Source organism: Centruroides vittatus, unplaced genomic scaffold (genome assembly GCF_030686945.1).
Source record: "Centruroides vittatus isolate TY-2023 unplaced genomic scaffold, ASM3068694v2 contig_1031, whole genome shotgun sequence".
NCBI lineage: Eukaryota > Metazoa > Arthropoda > Arachnida > Scorpiones > Buthidae > Centruroides > Centruroides vittatus.
This window is the reverse complement of record NW_027120669.1, coordinates 127,551-143,321: the sequence shown is the minus strand read 5'-3', so window position 1 is coordinate 143,321 and position 15,771 is coordinate 127,551. Positions and strand designations below refer to the sequence as shown.

General features: G+C 24.2%; 1 protein-coding gene across 1 annotated transcript in view; it reads right to left on the bottom strand.

Moving 5' to 3' along the window:
• LOC136990789 (syndecan-like) overlaps window positions 1-14,445 on the bottom strand; it is a 49,068-nt gene extending 34,623 nt beyond the window's left edge. Inside the window, exon 1 of the mRNA XM_067289225.1 lies at window positions 14,208-14,445. Within this exon, the coding sequence (XP_067145326.1) occupies window positions 14,208-14,270 (63 nt within the window). The 5' untranslated portion in view covers window positions 14,271-14,445. The remainder of the gene's footprint in view (window positions 1-14,207) is intronic.
• Between the last annotated feature and the right edge of the window lie 1,326 nt (window positions 14,446-15,771).

Genomic DNA, 15,771 nt, shown 5'->3' with positions numbered 1-15,771 from the left:
TCATCTAAAATTACAATTTAACAATATCCAGAAATTTAAGATTGCCAGATATGGTTATTTGTTGCTAAACTGGCTATTTATGTAAATAATGGCAATTAAATTTAATGAACTGGTAATTCTAAACTTAATGGCAGGTTTGACTATTTACAGATGAAAAACTTATTATCTATTTTAACATTCAAAAACAATGAACAATATAAAAAAGATGAATAAATATAAATAACTATCTTGTCATGTTATCATAATGCAAAAAGACAATTACTTGAATAAAACTTGCATTTACGTATGAGTATTTGATACTTAAATACTTGAAGAATAAATGTTTAAACAAAGATTACATTTAATAATTTATGTACAACTGATAATTAACACTATTCTTTTTAATATTTGATAAAACATATCATATATTATAAAATTATTAAAACAAACTTATATAGTAAAAACCAAAATATTCAGGAAAATAAAACAACTCAGTCAATAAAGTTAATAACTGTTTGTCTTTGAGCTGTTTCAATTATGATAATAGTTAATTACTGTCAATGGATACAGTCAGTATATCTTGTACCAGAATGTACAAAAAAAAGTTTCTAATTTATTTCTTAATTATGAAAATACAGCTACATACATACTATATATAATCACAGTATTTAATTTCAAAGAGTGAAATGGAGATTAAAATTAATAACAATTCAAAATTTTCTGTAATTACAGTTAAAACTTTAATTTATAAATGTAAAATCTACTGCATAATTAATTATTATTACATCAGTATCTTGATAATTTCTTGAAAGTATTCCTAGAATTGCATTGAAAATGTAGTAAAGTATCAAAATATTTTAAAAACAAGAAACAATTACCAGAGTTAAATATTTTATGTAAACAGTATTAAAATGTCTCTCACAAATATTTGTAACCAGTGTAAGTTGTAATATCATGCATTATTAAACAGAAAAATATTACAGGTGGACATTTAAGTAAAATGCTTATTTTGCACAAGTTATTGGATTTATTTTATATTCTAATGATGCAAAGTGTATATCAGGCTGTCAACATTAAAAAGAAAAAAACTATTATGTTACAGGAGAGAGTTTCCAACACTGACAATGATAAACAACTTAAGACTTTTATTAGCAATGGTTAGACTTCATGCAAAGAGTTAGTTATGCAACGATTTTACTTTTTTTTGACCAAGTTTAACTTTTAAACTTTATTTTCTAACGTGACCAAAAGTTATAATCACGCACCAACAGTATTCATAAAACTTACGCGTTACGAATATATATATTTAAATATAGAATCAAAAATTTTCGCTCGTGTTACGATCTTAAATTTATTTAATCTGTTATGAAAATGAGAGGGGAGAAATAAGTGTAAATTTTACTTCAGAGATGGTCCATTATTCATAGCGCAGCAAATATTTTAATTTATAACGTATAAACAACTATTGATGGAGATATTTATCTAAACTAAAAATTGTCTATTAATGAAATTCTGTAAACCGATTAGATTAGAAAACATTCCAGAATTACTTTCTCCCCATGTTCAAACCAGGCTTTTGATTTGACATTAAAAATTTATTAAACTTTTATGGCTCGAGATTTTTACCATTTAAGTTATTTTAAATTGCGATATCTCTGGCGTGTGCGCGATTTAGTATTTAAAAAAAATCGACAGAGACAGAGTTTTAGATATTAACAGACTGTAATAAAATTTTTAAAAATTCATTAGATATATCAATTTTTATGAGATACGTATTAGAAGAAATTTTTAACCTAATAAAGACTTTTTTAAACATAATAATATATTACGATTCTTATAAATGACGGCTCGTTTACAAACAGGTAATATATTATTAGTCGAAAATATCAGAAGCGATCTTTGCATTACTAATGAGACTACTAAAAAAAATGTTTTTTGCATTGCAGAACTACACAGGTTTAAAATATTAACCAGACTTTATGTTTCTTTTATTTTATTTAAATGATAAACAAATTTATTGACATTGAAAATGCTTTCTTTTTAAATCAATTATGGCAGAGCGAAAGTAATTAACCGATAAGTTTTAACTTATCTCTGACTGATTCGGATATTTATTTTCTAGTATACAGCAAATATATTAATCGAACTATAAAACTGATAATAATGTCGCAATTAAAAATCCAATTGTTAATTCGTATCATTTAGCGAAAATATATAAGCCCTAATGGTTATATTAATAGAATACGGATTATCAAGTGTCGAACATTAGACATTGATATATTAATTATACAGGATAATAAACTTGGTCTAATATCAATAAAATCAGAAAGGCTAATGGGATTCAAATACTAAGTTAAACAATCAATGGCGTACGATATGAATTTTACAATTATGTGCTAAAAATTAATTAGCAACTAAGTCATAATTGCGGTATTCTGAATTAATCCTTAATGTTGCATTTATTCAAGCTAAATTTTACAATTATTCGACGTTCGGAGTAATAATAATTAAACGTAAATATCCTTTTTTATTATATTTTCAATTTTAATGAAGTATTTTATTTCTCTTTTCTTTTCTGCCTGATTACAATAATTAACAATAGATTTTGGTAATAACTTAGTGAAAACTCCAAATGATTATTCATTTGAAGTCCTTTAATATGCGGGACATCCATTAAAGACCATTTCGATCATTGGAAACATCGAAAGAACATCACTTCGTATCTTGAACAGATCGTAATGTCCCGTCAGAAAACGAAAAGATGTCATCAAATTCTCTAATAACATGCCGCTTTACTATTTATGTTATTCTCATATTTATAAATAATTGGCTATTTATTTAAATATTTCTTGAATAACGAAAGCTTCATACATTACACGTAGACAGACATCAAAATACACGAAAGCATAAATTCCTTTTAAAATAAGATCTACTAAAATTTCTTTATCGTCACTTTTATATATTAAAGTTAATGAAGTGTTCCTTAAGATCAAATTTCCCCTTTCTTTACATTTACAGTATTAACTTCTCACACCAAAACATTCTTTAATACTCGACTTATTTTTTATTGAAATTTTAAAAGACAAATTTAAATACCTCTTTAATAATATTCGTATTTCTTTTTTATTAAAGAAATTAACCAATGAATTACTACAAATTTTACGTTTAAGATCTCTTTATGTAATAAATACGTTCACTGAATTATATGAATCGTACTGCTAGGAGCGACAAAACTGTAACTAAAATAAACCTGATACCTGTTAAAGTAGATTGTAAATTAGTCAATAAAGGTATCAAATTTATTCACTACATTTTCTTTCTTCAACTTTATATATATATCGAAAATTCTAATAGATATAAAAACATTTTTGCAATCTAACCTATTGTTAAAAAATTGTTGTAAAACTTCCTCCTGTCCCATTTTCCTTGACAATATTTATAGCAGATCAGTAATCAGTTTGACATCTTTAAAATCAATTATTTCCTGGATAATTTTTCACAAGAAGTATACAATTTATATTTTATCAAATATTTCTTCTCTTTGATTTAAAAAAAAAAAAAAATAGTTAAAACTATATTTATCGCTACGTCGTTTCACGGATTTTATTTTTTGGGGTGTATATGTGAGGTGATGTTTACAGTATTACGACTATATTTACCAAAATTAGAATCACCTTGCATAATACCGTTAAAAAACTAAGTTAAACAATTCACTTCCTTCAATTATACCGATGAATTAAATGCATAATGTACAGTCCACGATAAAGAGCGAGAGCTTATGTCCAGATTTCATCTTACAATTAACTAAGTCCAATCTGTCCTACTCTAATGACAATGCGAGCTCTGTCAAACTTTGGCTTGATTCCAACACGACACTTTAAAATGACGTCTGTCTAGCACGTACACTTACGTTATTAAACCATCGGTTCAAACTAAGTTTGCGTGTCAAGGAAACAGCTGACTATGTTTAACAAGTGAGAGAACTCGGTGTAAAATGGCAGTGCAAAAAAAATGCAATCAACACCCCCTAACTGCATTAGAGGAATTCTTACAATTAATATCGATTACAAAAAGGTTAGAGATCAGAAAATGTCCGTGTAAAAATCGTGGCACGTCTATACTTTCTCTGAAAGGGTCTCGCCACCACTCTGACGTCAGAGAGAGGTTTCATTTTCTTCTAGGGATGGTCAACGCTTTCAATGGAGAGGCTTTTAAACTATTAGACGAATTTCGACATAAAATGTAGACAGACGCATCGAATAACCGGATATCGGGGCGCCGAGTATTACATATATTTACACAGTGGGCGGCAAATAAAATTAAATTCGATTAAATCTAACAATTATTGGGCCATTCACTTTCGAATTTTCATGGTATGATAGATCATTCGTAAAATATCTTGTTAAATTTTACAGTAATGGCCATAGTTGTAATTACGTCGTCTGTATCATCTGAAGAACACACACGGTTCATGATTCATATCACGCAGGGGGGAGATGGCAGCTCATTTAACTTCCGTCCAAACTCAGTTCATGTTAATCGCGTACGTCACGTAAAGAGGGTAAAATTTTCCTCGCCTATCAAAGTAAAAATATTGATCGAAGACTGAGCACGTGTTACCATCCCACAATTTGCTTAGTTGAGATATTTCTTTGATTTCGAATTTGATTTTTTCTTTTAAAAATTTTTTTGTAAACGTCACGCAAACTTCCTCCAATTACTTCGCTTTTTGAAGAAAAATTATAATTAAGTATTGTAAAATAATGGTTCCGAATTTCTAAATCGGTAAATATCTCAATAACCAACTATTTTTCTTAAATAAAATGTCCACCAAATTTATTTAAACCGGAATAAAAATCGTCAAAAAGCAGGTGAAAGAAACCGTTGAAACCACACCTCTGAAGGGGGTCAATAAGGGATGGGATATGTGAGATTCCTATCCTAAATTTTATGATCGCAAAATCGGTACTTTTCCCCGTTACACAATAGAAACCAACAGTGAAATAAAAAATAATAAAATGTCCTAGAAACATTTTAATTTGAGGGAGAGGGGAAAAAAAATCACACACACACACAGAAGAGGATTTCCAAGTGTTGCTGTCTACATATGGTAAGCCTGTAAGCAGGTCAATGCCGAACTTCAATCTGTTTTCAGAATGTTCCGTTTTCTATTTTCTAACAATCGATACGGCTTTGCCTATTTATCAATATCGACTCCGACACTTCTACCAGTTTCTATTTATTCTCGAGTTTTCAACACTAGTTTGTTGTCTGCTAAAACGGTGATAAAAAACAGATGTTCAGACTGTCGTTCAATATGAACGAAAGCCGGCCTTCGCTTTACCGACGTCTCTTTCGAGTCAGGGAGAACAACTTTCAACATACTTAACTAATCCTGATAACTAAATCTAGCTGCGATTCCAAATAAAAAGTACAGAGCAGAGAAAAAGTAGCGAAAAATGCAACTCGTCACGTATGCATTTCGTTCTCAGTTCATCTTACATTTAAAAAAAAAAAAAAAATGACATGGTTTCATCGAGAGTTCATTTAATAACCTTATTAGTATGTCATTGATTTAACCTGCAATTAACAATTGAAAGTTAAATATCTTGAGAGCTCATACGTTAAAATAACTATTTTAATAGTATTGCCTTATTGACGGATGTAATATTTAGTCTAGTAGGAAATAGTGATGTCATATATACACTCACGCGCCCTTCATTTATCAGAAATCTCTATGAGGCACATTTTCTAATATCCTTACAAGTAGTTAGCCTGAAACAGAATGCGTCATGTTTATTTCCTTATTAGATTTCAATAAACATCTGTTGGCTTTTCGAAACTGATTTCTTATTTTTTATAAAGTATTAAATAAAAATTATTTGGTCTTATTTAGAAAGCTTTAAAACATCTTTTCAGAAATGGCCAAGTCTCAATTTTGGTTGAATAAAGCCGACGGAATTCGAAAGCTTTTGAATGCAGGTGTTTACTCTTCCTATGCTGGCAATGACCGTCACCCAAGCCAATACCTAAACAGGATGAACCACTCCGTCCTGCTTAAACAGCCATTCATAACTGAACAGGGAAAAGAGGATGGGAAAGAAAGGAATAAGATCCATCCTGTTAATCGACTAATGAAACAATGTGAAATTCGTTCACATTGTTTCATCATTCGCATGCAAAACATCCCGACTTTTTCAATCGTTCCTAAATACTTACTAAAATAAAATTTATAATAATAGAAGCAATAAACCATTAAAATTAACGTCACTGAGAGAAATGATTAAAACGGATATTACATTTATTAAATTTTCTAATGATAAGAAAATATATTTTCTAATCATTTTCTAACTGAATCTGAAAAATGCAATTAGCTAAAAGACAATAACACTCGACTATTTGTTCTCAATTGAACTTTAATTTTTTAAAACCATTCCAAAGTTCAGGTAGTTTATATGTTTTAAGATAACTTGATAGACAAAATCCGAATTTATTTAATAAACTTTTCATTGGTACATTTAATCTGATGAAATTTTATCAAGAGATTAACTATGTCTGAAATTAAACAACTCACATAATTTGATCTCAATGACTATTTACTTTATTGGAACAGTAATGTTAAAAAGAAATTAGTTTATTTAAGATCTGTCATATCATGACAGCTGCACACTTACATTTTATTTCTACAGATTAAAATAAAAAATATTATATAACTACATTTGATATACAATAGTTCTAGATATATTAAAAATAATAGTATATAAAAAATAAATCTTTTAATCACTTTACATTACTTCATAGCATAAACTGATTAAATTGTTAAAGCATTTATCAAAATTTTACTTAGGAAAATATTTTATTATATTAGGATCTGTAATTTATTTTGACAGATAAGTATTCTTGTGTTCAAATTTAATACAAAGCTATAAAAACATGAATTTTTTTTTTTTTAAATCTGGAAAATTTATATAGATTTTAAGAAAATATTTTTATGAATGAAATAAGTTTTAAATTATTTGAGTAATTGATCTTCACTTTTAAAATATATTCCATCCATTAATGTTAATTCTACTACTAAAACTAATTAATACTTGAAATAAAATTTTGAAATTCAAATATAATAAAATTTTTTATTACTCCATATTGTTTGTATATATTATTAATGGAACTGAAAATTTCGTTTTAAAGCCATTAATATTATAAAGTATACAAACATTTTTTTAGACGAAATGCTTAATCTATTGGAACTTCAATGATATTCACTGATGCGACTCAAATTTGATATCAAATCCAACTGAATTTTAATTAATATAGAAATCAGAGAAAAATTATTAATTAAAATGAAAATAATGATAATGATGATGATGATCATTTGTAATAAAGCTTCAATTTATTACGTTTTTATACTTCTTAATTATAGACATTGTTTAATATTTTTTCAGAACAATTAAATCCTTAATTTTTCTAAATTGATATCTAATTAAGGATAATAATAAATATTTAATAAAATATTCATCAGAGAATATTTTTCCTTGATGGAGATTTTGACAGGAAAAAAATAATGTAATTAGCTTTGTAAAATAATACAATATATATATTCACTTTTCTTCAATTTATAAGGTTTTCAAAAACTATTTTCAGTTTATTTAAATTAGTAAATATACTTCAAATTATTATGTAAAAATTTCCGTTAATTTTTTTAATCAAATATTTTAAAATATAAAACATTTCTTATGCATTAGAATATTAAATTTTATTACTTTCAATCTATAACTTTTTCACAACATTTATTATTATTTAATAAAATTTAATAATCCATTTAATTATTATTTGGACAAAACAATTCAATAAAAAAATGTCTAGTTTAAATTCAAAAATATAAAATTGACAAATTCATATATTAGAGAAAAAAAAAATCCATGTTTATATTGTAATTCATTTAGTGACAATTAATTTTGTCTGCGCTGCTTTGTAAATTCAGGAATTCTACAGTTTATTGATATTTTAATGTAATATGATAAACTAATATGTCTTTATAAAATTATCATATATTATATTTTATTTTTAACATCTTTTTCAATATTAAAATTGCAATCAAATTGTTATTGTATAAATATAATAATAATAAACATGAAATAATTTTAAATATCTAAACAATAATAATATCAAGCCAATTTCTAAAAAGCTAATATTTGAGTTGAGAAATTTTGATTGATCATTACATTCAAATAATAAGTTTCTGAAATGTAAACAAATTAAGTTCTAAATTACAGAATTATACAATCAAAATAATAATTATGTTTTTATTAAATTTTTGAAAGTTTACATTAAACTTCACTATTTTTTTTTCTTTTAAAAATTATAGTAGTAATTCCTTATGTAAAAAAATCTTACTATTTTATTGAGCATATGTATAATTTGATATTGCCATAAACTCTTATAAAAATATTTATAAATGGTTTTAGCAAATTTTAAAGCTGATCTTATAAATATATAAGCATAGTTTATAATTTAACTATATTTAATTATAATACAATATTCTATCTGATTTTGAATAATATAAATGATAATTTATGCTGAATTAAATTGTATATAAAATTTTGATGGATCAATTGCATTACATAAAATTATTACATAAAGTGTGGTTATCAAAAGATCCATTTTATTTATAATAGTACTAAAATCAATAAAACTTCTATACATCTTAAAACTAGCATAAATTAACAAGCATTTTCAACCTTTTCAAAAGGTCTTCATCAAGTTAAGTATATCAAATCTCAACAGAAAGAAAATTCAGTTTAAATCTTATAAAATAACATAGTAGTGGAGTGCTCTGATTGGAGCTCTCAAAAACATTACTTGATATTAATATAAATACATTAGCACATAGCACTGAGATAAATAATTAAATAGAATAAAGTAAGCTAAGTTAACGATGCATATTATGCCCTTCAGACAAGCTTGTTTGTGTCCCTATATCTATGGGACCTCATACTATGATTTTCATGCATTGTGAAATCTATCAAGATTCAATGTACTTAATTTGATAAAGATCTTTTAAAAAAGTTGAAAATGCTTGTTAATTAAAAGTTTATGCTGGTTTTAACGTATATAGAAGTTTTGTTAAAATCCATTTCAATCTTTTTTTAGTAAATAATTTGCTATAGAAGTTTACCGATTCAAATTTTATATGTTCAATAACATTAATTTATGAATTACTTACACAGTCAAATCTACAAAAGCAAACTATTAAACATTTTATTACATATGTATAAAAATAATTTTGTTACTGGTTTAATATGCATTTTAGTTTAATTAAAAAACTAAGCAAAACTTTATCAGAAGAAAATTCACAACAGTGGTCAAAAATTTTAGTTGCATATTTGTCATATATTTACCATTTATAAAATTTATTAAAATGCCTATCTTAATTAGAAGAAATATCTCGCCCTAAATATACAGACAATGTTGATAAAATAAATTTATCATATGAATTTTATATTTAAAAGATTTTTCAAAATTTTATTAGCAAGTGTAAAAATGATTATTTTAGTTAACCAACTATTTAATTATTAATGTTTATTATTAATTAAATAGTTTCAAATATTTCTTTATCATAAAATAATTTAAACAAATTTAAACTATTTTCAATTAATTTAATAAACTGCATAATATAATAATTATTGGATTATATTTGTATTTACATTTCAATTTTATAAATTTGTCTACTTAAATTACATATAAACTTTGGTATAAATGAAATTATATTTTAAATTCAAACATTCAAACATCTTAGTCTAGATTCAACATAGGATTGAGATATTCAATTTCATCCCACTCATAAAAAAAATAATAAAAACATTGTATTAACATAACACATGTAATAAAATATTCTCAAGTTTTTTTAAACTATTACAATTAATAAATATTAAAATTTAATGAAAACAGTAATAATTACTGTATTGTAGTTTACTTGAATGATGAATATAACTTGCACATTCATATTAGGCTATGTATTTCTGTCTTTTACATCTCAGAATAAAATTAAATATAAAAAATATTCAATCTGATTACAAATTGTAGTAAAATTTATGTTTACATGAAAACAAAATCAAAAAATTGAAAAAAATCAATCCATAATTCATGAAAATAATTATTCACAATTCATACATTAGGGACAATTAATACAAATTTAAAGTTATCCTAAAATCATACATTATTTTATGATCTTTTTTGGGGTCAATAAAATTCCAATTATCCATGTTTACTAGACAATGTGGAAAAATTGAATATAAATGTCATAATAATGGAATTTTAACTAATCAAAGCATTCACTACAGCATTTCTTAAAATATTTTTGTGTTCATTTAATAGTATAGCATGCCATTCTGGAAATAAAAACTAAAACAAGAGTTGGCTGCCAATATAATAGTTAATTGTTAGCCAAACAGAGGTTTTTTTTCTTCTTCTTCTTTTTTCTTTGAACATGTGTATTGCATTGCTATAAATGCAATCTAGTTTTATTTTGCTACAGCTTAAACAAATTATCATATTTAAATCTAATCAAACAATTTGAATTTTTTAAATTTTAAATTATAAAAAAAATTGTTATAAAATAATGTATACTCAATGTAATCATCTCATTACAAAAATAAAAATTGTGAATTTTTCCCCAAAATGCAGTTTTAGATTAATATAATTAACTAATTGTATCAATTTGGAAAATGTAAAAAAATTAAAGCATAAAACTCAATTTTAAACAGCATTTAAAGATTTATATTTAAAGATCATAAGTCTAGAACTAACATATTTCATCATTTATTTTATTTAAAATTAGAAATATAAATCCATTCAATATTATAATAAATGTAATTTGTCTTCAAAAAACAAAAGATTCAATATAAATCTTCAAAATATATAAAATTCAAATTTTATAGGTTTTCAAACTAATCTATAAAATTAAATCAAGTTTAATCATTTTCAAAAATCCTAAAATGCTTCCAAATGAAATACTTTTTAATAGAATTTAATAGAAGCATTATTGTTAAAAAAAAATATATAATGCAGGACTGTTCAATTTATTAGTACACAAAATCTTAGCTGCATTCACTTTTTGGAATAAATGTAACATTATTAAACGTGTCCAATAATTTTTATATCTAGCAGCATTCACAGATACGCATAAGTTATATGTAATTTTTAGTGATTAATTTAATTAAGAATAGATCTATATGTTTTCTTCTGTACAATTATTTTGTGTTATCTAAAAACATTAAAATATAATATAAGAGAAACCTTGGAGATCCCTCAATAACAAATCAGAAATTATAACAAAATCAATCTTATTCTAGGAGACAAGAAAATTTATTGGGTAAACATTTTTAAATTTACAATCGTCATCAAACATTGAAAATAAATATTAAAGAAATTATATAAACTTACTATTTGCAGAATTGAATAAATGCTTACAATAATTAAAAATTTTTAATAAGATAAGAGTTTACTACATTTGTTTTAAATTAACAAAATAAAAATGAATTAAAATATGGGTGTATTTTTACAGCATTTGCAGGAAATTTATAAAGGAAAAGATCTTGGTAAAATACAGTAAATTTTATGCAAAAGAATTACCTGGTACACATTGTAAAAGAAACATTTTATTAACAGAATAGGAAAAACAATTATTATATGATAAAATATATATATTGAAACAGAACAAAAAATTTTGAAATTCAATTAATGGTAGTTAAGACCATCACGTAAGACTCAAATTCGGTCATAGCATTTTCTAAAATAATTATAACATTTATATTCCTTATACATTTTAAATTTTGAAAGAATTTTTAAAAGAAATATTATACACGTTATACTGCACAAAATTTCAGTGATATTTTATTGATGATAATGTTTCAAAGATGCAATTTTTTATTTTTCAATATTTTTATTTTGGATGATGGATATAAATCTGAAAGCATTTACTAAATAAAATTTTTTTGAATCCTGAAATAATGCCATTTAACTATATAAATAAAAAGAGACAGTAATTAAATAATAATCTGGTTTTACTGTTTATATCTTATTTTTTGAGAAATATATACCGTTTAATGGAAAAACTTACAAAAGCAATAAAAAATCCTATAAATTTCCTGGAAAAGAACTGAAAAATCACATTGAGTTAATACTATTTTACATTTATATATTATATATATATAATTTTTTCAAATTTTTATATTAAACCATGTATTTTATTACAATAAGGTTATACTTTAAATTTGCAAATGTTTTAACATCCAAATTATATTTTTAGAAAATAGAAATAACTATTTTAAGAATCATTTCAATAAAACACAAAGATAAGCTTTCAAAATCATTCACCTTAACAAAAATTACTTATTGCATAGTAATACTATATTCATTCATTTTAGATTACAATAAAAAAAAAATTATTATTAGGTCAAGGCAATTATAATTAGATAGATTAATTATATTTCTTAAGGTAAATTCACGGAAAACATTATATTACGAAGACTGTATTATAAAGAAAAAATTTATTAAATGAAAAATAAATTAGCTTTAATATGAATGTGAGAATATATTTGCATATTAAATAAATTTTAAATATTAAATCAGGTTTTAAAAAAAAGCTTTTATAATGTTAAAATAATAAAATTATTCCTAAATAAAAGAATTTTTTCATGTCATATCACAAAATTTTTATAATTTTTTGCTTTCATTCTATGATTGATTACGTTACAAGTGACAATATTCGTAGACAGACTTTATGCAAATGTTTGGATTCTATTTGATTAATCAACATTAATGATATGCTATTCTTACTTAGTGTTCATTGCAATACGTTACATATAGAAAAATTTCATTAATAAATTACTATACACATTTTAAAAATCTTTAATATATTATTTTGTATAATTTTAGAACTATATTACTACTACTATTGTCGTACATTCAGTATTTAATTTTGAAACTATTACAAATGTGTTAAATCTTTGAAATTAGAAATAAAAATGCACAATAATTTATAATTATTATGATAATTTGATTTTACTGTAAAAGGAAAGTTAAATATATCTGTCATTTCATTTCTGTAACAACATATGTCAATTTCAGCATGAGTAGATTTAGGTAAGAATTTTAATATTACAAAAGTATGCTTCTCTAAAAAAAGACATTAAATTAATGATATAAATATGATAATTATGTTTCAATTATATTTTTAATTGAAAATAGCACAAATCTTTAAGAGAGCTTTCGAATTCCATTTAAAAAAGAACAGACTCAAATATATTCTTTTCTGAAGCAACAGTCTCGACTGAATTAAAAATTCAATTACATAATCATGATATTACAAAGAAAATTTTAAGAATAAATATATATATATATATAATTTCAGAATTTTATTAAGTTAATTTTCTAAAATTTGGTTTTAAAAGATTTTTAAAACCGATCCAGATTAAATGCAACCTTTGACAGATAAAGATCAAGATAGTAAATTTCTAAACAGAGGTTAAAGCACTAGAGCAGGTTAAAGGTTAAAGGTTAGAGGTTAAAGAGCAGTAAAAACAAAATCAACAATCAAAATTTTTTTATTCCAAATAATAAACATTTCTCCCCCATAAATGCATCTCGCCACTCAAAATTAACCTTTCAGTAGGGGGAGAAAAAAGGTATGTTTTTATAAATCTTACATACTTACACATATATTCTTGTTAATATCAGTTAATAAAACTGAAATAAAAAACAAAGTAATAATAATCTTTATAATAATTATATACATCATTGATTACAGCAGAAATGTAGATAAAGCAGCCTTTAATCTTTATTTAAATCATTTTCAGTAAGCAGAACTCAAGTACATAGACTAGACCTATACATAAACCCACTTAAAAATTGAATGAATTAATCTTAAGTGAGTTCAATTTTTTTCTCTTCCCTCTTTAAATCTCATTGGATTTTAAACACGAGAGTTAAAAAAATACAATTCTGTATGCAAGAAATTATAGATAAATCTATAAGTTTGAAGGGTGAGGGAGAAAAAGAGAGGAAAAAAAAATCGCAGACATCAATGAATGGATTGTTTGTCTGCCTGTCTGTCCGTCCGTATTAAAAAAATCATCAACAAATCGGAAATTAATAATTAATTAATCGATATTCTTTTAATTTTTACGAATTTCTCGTCATATTAAAGAAATTTAAATGCTCTTTCTTACCTTAATAATTGCACATTCCCAGATAGCTAATAAAAGCAGGAAACTCGATAGTCTATACAACATTACTAACGTATCCTAATTAATATCGGAAGACACTTAATTTTAATAATCTTGTCTTTTTTTTTGTTTTGTTTTTGTTTAAAAAACAATCTAAAAATGATTTCGCTTGACCATCACCAATTCAAGAATAAGCCAGAAATGGTGCTGGAACTATTTTCCACTCGTCACAAATGTATATCCTTCCGCGCCGCCTTATGTCACCCTTATTATAAAATTCCCATGTTAGAAATATAATCCGTCGATCGTTCGGTTAATCTCTTAATTATTTAAACGAATTTTATATGTATTATATTGATAATTACTTTTATGTCAGTTTTATTTTAATTTATTTAAATTTATTTTCTGAATTTTTCTACATAAAAAGTAATTGTGTAGTGTAGTGTAATATAACATATATACACAGTATATATGTGTGCGCGCGTCTATGTGGTTTTTGCATTCTTATTCGATGAATGTTTATATTTAAATTTTTATTTTTAATTGTATAAACTTTCCTAAATGAATTTCGGTGAATAATATACATTAAGCAGAATTTAATTGTGTAACACTTCGATTAATTTTTGTCGTAAAGCTTAAGTTTCTGAGATATTCTTATCCGTGTATTCACATTTCCTGAATTAATTGCTTCACTTTTTATTCTTAAATGCTCCCGTTTAAGTTCTAAATACATATTAATTATTTGTTTGTACTTTTAAAAACTCTTTATATCGATATCTCTAATGGATTAGAAGAAAAACGCAAACAATTATAAGTCCATAAATACGTATTTTCCTTTCATCGGAAAAATATCATTATCTATCGATACTTTATTATAATTTAATTTTATGCATAATAATCAAATCACTAATCGATGGAAGATAATTTAAAGAAGCTTATACAGTGATTAAAGAAGCGATTTATTATAAAGTGAGCCTATATTTAATTTTTTTACCAGATAAATTCATTTTTATGTATAGAATGCAGCATTTTTCAATATATGTACACTTGGAAAAATTGCTTTTAAATAATAAAATCGAATAAATAATTATGGAATTTTGCAAATGTTTTTTTTTACGAATAAATTTTTTAAATCAATAAATTGAATTTTTTTTCCTCCCCTTATTTCTTCTCCCTTCATTAGTAAAATGGTTCCAGTAAATTTAAAATTTCTTAAATACCTAACATGTTTATATTTATTTGCAAGTAAAATTGCTTATTTTCTTATTTAATGTTTAAAACTAACATTTTTCAACGATTAAATAATAGAATAATTGCGAGTTTTCTTGCAAAAATCTTATCATAATAATGAAGAAAATTATTTTAAAAAAGAAATACATAACTAACAAAATATTTTATAGTTTACAAACATAAATTTTAACATTTCCAGAATAATTTTGTTGAATGTGTTATCGTTATTATTATGTTTTAATACACTTTAATTAATTTTCTGATGAAACTTATACTGTATATCGTTTTAACATAATAGTAAATAAATTGATAAATTAATTTATTCCAAACTGAAAAA